This window comes from Cariama cristata, unplaced genomic scaffold (genome assembly GCF_000690535.1).
Source record: "Cariama cristata isolate BGI_N322 unplaced genomic scaffold, ASM69053v1 scaffold24426, whole genome shotgun sequence".
NCBI lineage: Eukaryota > Metazoa > Chordata > Aves > Cariamiformes > Cariamidae > Cariama > Cariama cristata.
Genome location: NW_009621930.1, coordinates 8,207 through 17,015, shown reverse-complemented (window position 1 = coordinate 17,015; position 8,809 = coordinate 8,207). Strand labels below are relative to the sequence as shown.

At 52.0% G+C, this 8,809-nt stretch overlaps 1 protein-coding gene across 1 annotated transcript in view; it reads right to left on the bottom strand.

Moving 5' to 3' along the window:
• Positions 1–284: 284 nt before the first annotated feature.
• The window catches only part of LDLRAP1 (low density lipoprotein receptor adaptor protein 1), a 13,983-nt gene continuing 5,458 nt past the window's right edge, over positions 285–8,809 (bottom strand). Inside the window, exons 4-8 of the mRNA XM_009702167.1 lie at positions 6,739–6,811; positions 6,236–6,319; positions 4,743–4,873; positions 3,037–3,071; positions 285–1,009 (exon numbers count right to left, since the gene is read on the bottom strand). Coding sequence (XP_009700469.1) covers positions 865–1,009; positions 3,037–3,071; positions 4,743–4,873; positions 6,236–6,319; positions 6,739–6,811 — 468 coding nt within the window. The 3' untranslated portion in view covers positions 285–864. The remainder of the gene's footprint in view (positions 1,010–3,036; positions 3,072–4,742; positions 4,874–6,235; positions 6,320–6,738; positions 6,812–8,809) is intronic.

Sequence of the window (8,809 nt, the reverse complement as noted above, 5' to 3'; positions counted from 1 at the left end):
GTGGTTTTGCTTTTAAAGCCAACAGTGCAACGGAGCCTCAGTCCTTCGAGTCGCATCAGAAACGGCGCACGCGAGTAGTCAGTTCTGAAACGGACCCGCAGCATTGCGGGGTTGGTTTGGGGGTCGGGTTTTTTTGGGTAAATAGCTTCTGAAGAGAAGTTACAGGCACTGCTTACCTTGACAATTCGGACCATTGCTTTCAGTTCAAGTTTTAAAGTGCAAAACTTCATGAAGTCTTTGGGTAAGAAAGTGTCAATTCCCATACGAAGCTGGCGAAGAAACAGCCAGAACCCGTAGGGGTGATTGACAACTGTGAGAGTATCACAGACATTCACAACAAAAGCAAGATCTCTGCTACCTCTTTGATTTCAACACTGTTAGCAGCTGCTGCAAATCTCCTCCCCTCCGCCCAGGCAGGTGATGTGTTGTTCAAGAAACAGTGGATTAGTAACAGTTGTGCTTGCAATTGCATTTGCATCTGCAGACCTTTGTCTAGAAAAGTATATACAGAGAGACTTTGGCGTTGCATAGTCTTTTTTCAGAGAGGAACAGGCACTGCTGAAGGCTCTTCCATGGTATATTGCCACATAATACTGTAGATGCTCTACACACCTTCCAATAATATATGTAAACTGTAATGGCTACGAATAAATATGTTCAAGAGCATCTCGTGGTTTAGATAAAAGCAAGGTACAAAAATTCGCATTAGATTTCTAAAGCTTTGGTCTAAACTGTGCTGTAACATCATCTGACTTGGTGAAGAGCCCTCAGAAGAGTCCCTTGCGCACAGCACCTGGAACAGCATGATTCAGTCCATAGACTTTTAGTGGTTATTCTCTTGTCAGCTCTTAGATGCATTTGACCTCAAAACATGAACAGATCATCTTTCTCGCCTGTGTTGGAATCTATTTTGTTCCAGTCTACAGGTGAGAGCGTTTCTGCACTCTGGATGTCTTGAGGCGTCAGTCCCGTGTCAAGGACATGAGGGTTTGTTCTCGACTGAGCCAGTCTAAGAGGGGAGAAAAACAGAAAGTAAGAACACAAATCCGTGCAGTTTATAGCCTGGATGCTCGATGCATCCGTAATGCCAAACCCTTGCTGCAGCTCCACATTTCAAAATCCTCCAACGGAATAAAATAATCCAGTAAGGGCAGAGCTGGCACATAACATTTGCAGCTCTGCTGCTGGTTTATCCTAACATTTCCCCTACAGGCATCCAGGGAATTTGCAGCCTGGACATCCCGTATATTAATGGTCTGGCAGAACGGCGCCGTTTTCCTCCCCTGAGCTATGGCTGGGGGGAGCATCGATAGCTGGGATCTTATCTCGGCGCAAAGGCTCGGCTGACCAAAGGAGCAGCCTCACTGCAATGACTCAGTTTTCACGGTGGTGTGTCTGGACACGCAGCGTGTGCTGTAGCTCGCTCCCCGCCGCACTCCCCGGCCCAAGCATTTAACTCTTTGGGTTAAGACGCAGCAGGACTCGGATGATGTTTAATAGCCCACAGGATCAGCTTTAGGAGGTCTTCATCTCAGCACACCCCACGTGTTTCGCAAAAGCTAACAAGCCCCAGTTTTCTGTTGTGTTATTAAATACCTCCGTGAAAACGTAACACCGCAGCATCAATTCTCCCAGGGCCAAAGGTTAACTCAAATATTTGGTGTTTCATTCAGGGGAGGCATGGTGTCGAATAAGCCTCAGATTAAACTAGCCACATGCATGTTTTTTAATAAAAAAGAAAAATGTCCAGCGATGACGTTGTGGCCGGAACGCTTTCAGAAGCATCCGCCTCGGTGGATGAGCAGTCCAAACACTGAGTCACCAGAGGCCAAGGGTGTTGTGACAGCTCGGCATCCAGCAATGCAAAACAAAAGACCGCAACCAACAACATCTGCTTAATTAAGTACGGCAAGAAACAGAGGTGAGGAAAACAGATGAGATTAAGACATAAATTCAAGCAGCCCCTTTGTCAAACATTACTTGGGACAGGGCTACCATGGAAGTGGAAGCTGTAAATCGTTCCTGAGCGCCAAACAAGACACGAAGGTTTGTTTCCTTAGGGCTGAGTGTGCAGTTTTTGCACTGCCGCAAACCCCGGCGGAGCCGAGCGGCTCTCGGGGAGGCGATGGCGTTGGGCTCAGCCCTGCGGCTGCCCCACTCCCTCTTTCAGCACCTCCCAGCCGGAGGAAGAGGAGGCCTGGCAGCTCTCTGCTGCCTGTAACATCTGCACCCAAGGCAGCTCTTGGCCCAAAGTGGGGCCTCTGCAGCTGATGCTGCCCAAACAGCGGCCGGGTGGCTTCATGCTCTGATCTGGAGGATGGGCCCCACGTAAACTAAAGCATCCCCATCACCCCGCAGGAGCCTGCCTGCACGAGGACAGAGAGGAAAACTCACCTTGAAAGAAAACGGATTTGTTTAACATTGCTGGATTGCTCGGCATGCGTGTGCAGGGAAGCTCTTAATTTGGATTGGAAAGCGAACTGAGCCACACGAAGCCATGGCCACAGAGTCCTGAATGTGCACAGGTGCATGAATTCAAAATTGGTGCATCAGCGTCGCCCTGATGCAACCACGCTGCAACAAGGACGGGTGGAGCAGGGAGGCTGCTCTCAGCAGTTGGCCTTGGTTTGGGGACAGATGGGAACGAAGTCCCAGGGTTACTCCAAACCTCAGCCAGGGGTGAGGAAGGGTAAGGTCCCCCCATGCCAGAAGCTGGGACCAGCATTGCCGCAGCTAGCACGGGCAGCCTCAAACCACCCTGACAAGCGGGAGCGGACACGCCAACTGCTTGGGGAATTAAATTCCCTATCACATACAGCCTCTCTCCATTCTTAGAAGGTTGTCAAAATATTTGGCTTATCAGCCAGCCTCAAAGCCTATCTTTCAATTAACAGCTGAGGCACTGATGGGGCAGCTGCCTAGGTCAGATCACGGCGGTTGATTAGATTAGAAGCATTATTAAAAGGCAGTCGCTAGTCAAGTCTCCTGGGCTGGTCCCCGGTGGCATGAACTTGTAAAGGGAGTTATTAGAATTACCTTGAAAATGCCTCGTCGAGACCATCATCCATTTCCTTTGTTAAAGAGAGCAAAAGAGAGAGAAGTAGTTGCTAAGAGAATGCACAAAAGTGTAGTTAGAGATCCAGCACCGCACTTGAGCACGGCAGACAAAAACCGCATGTATATCGTCTTACGAGTGCCTAAAGCAACGCTCCTCTCGGCAATCTGCCTCCTCGGGCAGGTTTTATCTCACTCTCTGCACAAGCCCCAGGATAAGGGGTGTAACTCTGGGTGGTCCAGGCTTCCTCAGAGCAGATCCCAGGGCTCAGGTCGGGAATGCCACACTCCCCTTGCAGCCCAGGGACTGGGCAGGGGCTTGGCCCTTTCCCACCATCTCCAAACCAGGCTAATTCTGCCCCGCTGCCTGCATGGGCTGGATCTGGCCCATCAGCTGGACCACATCCCCTTCTGGGGTTAACCACAGCCCTCGGCTCTTCCAGCTCTTGGCCTGCGACCAGCACGAGCAGCGGGTTTCTGCTAAGAGGAGGGACCTGGACAGAGCTCGGCAAGATGCTCCAGGCATCCCTTGGGGCTTTTCTGGATCAGGAACCCAGAAAGCAACCCTGCAACAGCACAGGGGGGACCTGTGCTGCTTGAAAGCAGCTCTGGCATCCTTTACCTCTAATCTGCTCTTAAGGTTTCCCAGGGAAAGCATCTGAGTTGCTTGGGGGAGAAAGGTTTCCCATGCAGGAAGATGGGCTCTGCGCGAGGGCTTTGCTATGGACAGGCTTGACTATTCCCAAAATCGTGTGATGCGCTTACAGGCTTAACGTAATATGTAAAATATGAAAACTCTGCAAGAAGGGAGGGACCGGAGACCACTGATAAGCCTCCAGGATTTGATATGACTTAAGAGTTGATCTTCAGGTTTAACCTGAAAAGCCTCAGGCTCAGACCTGGCAGACTCAAGAAACGGGCTCCAGGCAAAGGCCTTTATCTTTCAATTCTCCAAAATTCAGCAGACGGCGTGTTTCCAGAGAGGGCACGTGGCGGGGACGAGGTCCCAGGTCAAGTGGGGCTTCAAAGATCAGCCCCAGCCCGGTTGGTGATGGAGCACTTGGGCACGGAGGAGGCTCCCCGACCGACGCAGACCCAGACACATGGGCTGGGTCGTTATTTTTCTATTAGTGGTCCATGAAACAATTAAGCCAGATGACTGAGGACATTTTAGAGAAGCCATCCATGCTCACACAAGCCAAATACAGCCACAAACAAGAACAAGGGAAAAATAAGAGTAATAACAAACATAAATATAACCTGGTTTTAGTGAATGGTAAACAAAAGCCATCAACATAATGATTTTTTCCCCTGAACAGAGCGGTTAGGTGGCCTCTCAATTAAGGGACAAACCACCGAGAAATGCTGCTTGAGAATAAGTAATATTCAATTATCTGACAGCAGCGTTTCTCAGAGTGCCTCGCAATCTCGTTCACTTATTTACGGAGCCTAAAAAAGGCAGGAGGTACTCGAACGCTAATCGATCATTTCCAGTAGGACACCAAAACCCAGCTTGCTCGGGCATCTCTGAAACCCTGCCTGAACAGCTCAGCCACCCCAGAGCTCCCGGGGGCGGGGGGGTTTATCCAAAAAAAAGCCCTGTGACACGACCTGGAGCACACGAAATGGAGGTGGCATCGCAAACCCCCGGTTCCGCAGATGCCACAGTGCCCCGGGCACACACTTACCCACACCACGTTGTTATTTACAGAGGAGCTGGGCCCAAACATGCTGTTATCTAAGTGTGGGGAGTTTGCGCTGCTGGTCAGGGGCGATTTGGCAGGATCTTCTAAATCCAGCAAGTTCCCCGTGGCTGCTGCTGTGAACAGAGTGGAGAGGGAATGAGGCAGCGGCAGGGACAAGACAGATGCCATGACACTAAGCCCTTCTGCAGTAATCGCTTCCCCTCAAGAGGGGAATCAAAGGGTTGCATCAAATTCCTTCAGGATGGCTCCAAATTTTAGCACAGAGGAGCTGCGTTCACCCCAGCGGGGGCTCTCGTTTCAGCCTGAATAATTTGTGATGCTCAGATCAGGCACCTGAGACCCTCTCGACAGGGACATGGGGGGATCGGCTGGCCAGCGCCGGATCGGCTGCCTCGTCCCTCCAGCAGCCATCAGGGGAGGCTCCTGCTTGTGTTCAGGATGAGTCAGGATCAGCCCCAGGCAAAGCTGACACATCCCAGCCCTGGGACATCCCAACCAGCACAGACCCTGGGCAATATCCTCAGCTCAGCCCACGGCATCGATTCAACATCTTGCAAAGCTACATCATTATTTTACAGGACCGAGGGCAAATCTTGCATTGGGTGAAGAACAGTTTATAGTTTGGGGGCTGCTGGTACATCACAGACTGGGTTGTTTCAGGGAAGCCTCAAATCCTTCCCATCACCCTGAGTAAGGGCGATGCAGAAGTGCCCCAGCTGTGGAGCATCCCCCAGAGCCCACTCCTACACCTCTGGCAGCCCCAGGCCTCACTTAAACCGATGTGCCACCACTTGTGACAGATTCCTCTGGTCCCGGGCCTTCACATCAAGAAACGAGACATGCCAGCCTGGAAGGAAGCCCAGCTTAATACTATTTTCCTCCGTGCCAAATCCTCTTATCTCCGTGGCCAGCATGGAAGAGAGATTAGCCTTTTGTCCCACTTCTCCCTGGCTACGCGTCTTACGTTTCAGAGACAGCAGAGGACCCAAGGCCAGGCACTGAATTATGAGGAGGTTTACTATTTAATTGCTTTATTTTCATGCACCTCTCCTTCCTTAGGGGAGCCGGAGGCAGGGTGGCACCTGGATGTCCATCTCCTTTAGCTGATGGGATGGCAAGTGTTGCAAGTCTGAGACAAACCTGAAATCAAACCTGGGACGTGGGGGTCCACACTAAGCTCATAAGGACACTACGGCCAATTTGCCTGGGGCAGAAGTAAACAGATTTGGGGTGGCAGCAGCTGTGTACGAGGGGCTGTATGAAATATTTCAGGGGGAGATGGAAGGTCTCGGCAGGCGGCCACTGCGTTTCAAGCGCTCTGCTGAGGGCAACGTCTCCACTACAACAAAAGTGTTTGCTCCGCGCTGGTCTTCAAAGCCCTCCCAGGAGCCTGCCCTGTTCGGGGAAAACCCCGCAGACCTCAGGCTGTTCCCCATCCCTGTGCCCGAAGCAAAGCTCTGCTGCTGGCGACTCACGTGTGTCAGGGTGGGCAGGGGCTTCCGAGCTGGGGCTGCTCGTCCCTTCTCCTTCCAAGATGGACCTTTCCCGCTTCTCCTTCTCTGCAAAAGAAGGAGACCCCATCACTGCTCACAGAGTGCTTCCCCGTAAGCTTTTAGGAGGAGGGACAGGGGGACAGCTAGGACAGGCCAGCAGGTCTCCTCTGCCCACAGCAGCCCAAGCTCTGGGTGCGTTTCATAACCTTGTGGAAGGTGAAAGCAAAAATCCCGACAGGCACCAGGTCCTTCACACCCCGCCTGCAAGAAAGGAGCGCAGCCACAATTTGGCTGGGTTTACAAGGCTGTCAAGACAAACCTGGAAGATGCCTTACATTTCACCAGAGGTTGGACCAACCGTAACAGCAGCCTGGAAATTTGGAGGGCAAGAGGAAAAAGCACTTGAAAGCTGGAAAAATCCCAAAGTCCTCCCTTGAATTTTCACATGAAGAGTGGGAAGAGGGGAAAAAAAAAATAAATCTCACCTTCCTTAGCCGCTTGCCAGAGCTCAAATGCGATTTTGAAGGCCTGGGCTACGGTGAGGGTGACGGCTTGTGCCTGGAAAGACAGCGGTGAGGCAGCACGTTAATCAATGGGTCCTCATGTATCACTTGGAGGTTCTGCTTTGCAGATTCATGTTAACCTGGATCCAACCAGTCCTTCGCTCTGCACGCTCCCTGCCTGGCTAGGGAGGGGTAATCAAATATTGATGGCAGCAGAGACTTACTCCGTGCAGGACACGTCTTTACACTCCGTTGTACATCTCTCCGTACACATCTCTACACTCCGTTGTAGACACATCTTTAGGTGTAACGGGAAGACGGAGGAGGCAGGGACGTGGCTGTCACAGCCATCGTGCTGATGGATGGGGAGAGAAGAGCTGCTCCTGACCGCGGGGCCCGCACAGCTCTTCCTGCACCCCACACTTAAGCGCGACCTAAAGGCTGCACGGCCCTGGGCTCGCCCTTGCAGCTCCCTGAGGGATGTGGCTCCCTGCTCCACGACCGCGTGGACAAGGATGCTCTGAGAGCAACAGGCAACACGGGGAAAATGCCACGAATTTGCAGTGCTCTGCAATGGGGAGCAATCTTAGAGGCAGGACAAGAGAGATCCCAGGGTCTTCCCCTGAGCTAAGCTGGGCTCTCGCTGGCTTAGACCAAGAGCCAGGGCCGCAGCAGGAGCAGGGACACCTTCCCCTTCAGTCCCTCCGTTCCTCCTCAAGCCAAGAGCTTGAGCAGCATTAAAAAAACCCCCACCACCTTAAATAGCCCGAGTTGCCGGAGATGTATAAATAGTGACATAAATGCCAGTTTCATTAGGAGAAGGCAGAGCTCACGAGCAGTTTAAGCGCAAGGAGATAAAGAGTAACACTCTGCAAGGCTGGCGCGCTGCAGGAGCCCCGAGGCACGAGTTTGTTTTACGAAGTTGCAAACTAAACAAACCCAGATCCGGGCCCGTGACCCGCAGCCCCCGGTAGCTCAGAGGATGGAGATGCGGGGGGAGCGCAAACGGAGCACAGGCGTCCCCCAAAAGCCAGGCACTCCCGTGCAGGAGGGGCAAGGAGACCCAGCAAATATCGGTGCCGATTAAGCCTCACAAAGCAAGAGAGCTCATTTGAATGTCAGAGCTATTTACATCTTTGATGGAAGTGCAAACGCTTTATGGCAAAAACTTAAATATGGTAATTAAGTATGAAACTCCTCACAGCTGTTTACAATTTAAGCTGTCACATCTGAATCAAGTTTAATAGACCCAGCTACCGTTGAGAATTACCCATGAACTAAAAATACAGACTAATTATATGCCCGTGACTGGTAACTGTGCGTACATTCAGGGACCCTGCCCTGGGGCAGGGACAGTCCTGGTCTGGGAGCAGGACATCACCTCGCCAGCACCATGTTCATGCGTTCTACAGAGAAGGAAAAAAAAATATTTGCAGCTTTTGCCACAAAAGGCCTTGAAGAACTTTATTTGGAGGGAGATGCACTGAGCTGATGTACCACTGAGATAATTCTTTTAGCACTGGAGAGATTTAAATTTTAATTTGCAGAGCGAGGCTTATCTTTGCCGTGCAAGGATGGGAGCACGCACCATAGACAGGAGAGACAACTTGTAGTTTCCATTATTCTCTCCCCAGAAAAAAACCCACAAGTTGGGAGAAGTGCAGAATATTAACAGAGCTGCGGTGACCACGCTCCGGGCACAGGGACACTCGTAAGGACCCAGGAATCACCACACAGGGATGCACCGGGTGGGAACGGCTCTCGGGAGGTTTGTTTCCCTGTGGGTTCGGGAGATCCTGTTCTCCACTCGGGCCCTGCAACACGCACCCGGGGAAGGACTTCTGGGGGTACAGGGATCTGAGCTGCCCTTCCTCCCCCCTAAAGCCCCTTTCTGCTGCAGGGAGGGGGCTCAGCCCCAGCTCTGGCTACACTGGAGAGACCCCCAGGACTCTCCTTGCCCCAGCTTGCGGCCAGTGCGCAGTGACCCACTTCTCTCCCTCACCAGCTCATCAGTGCTGGGTCTTTGCCCACACTGATGCACTGAATCAGCAGG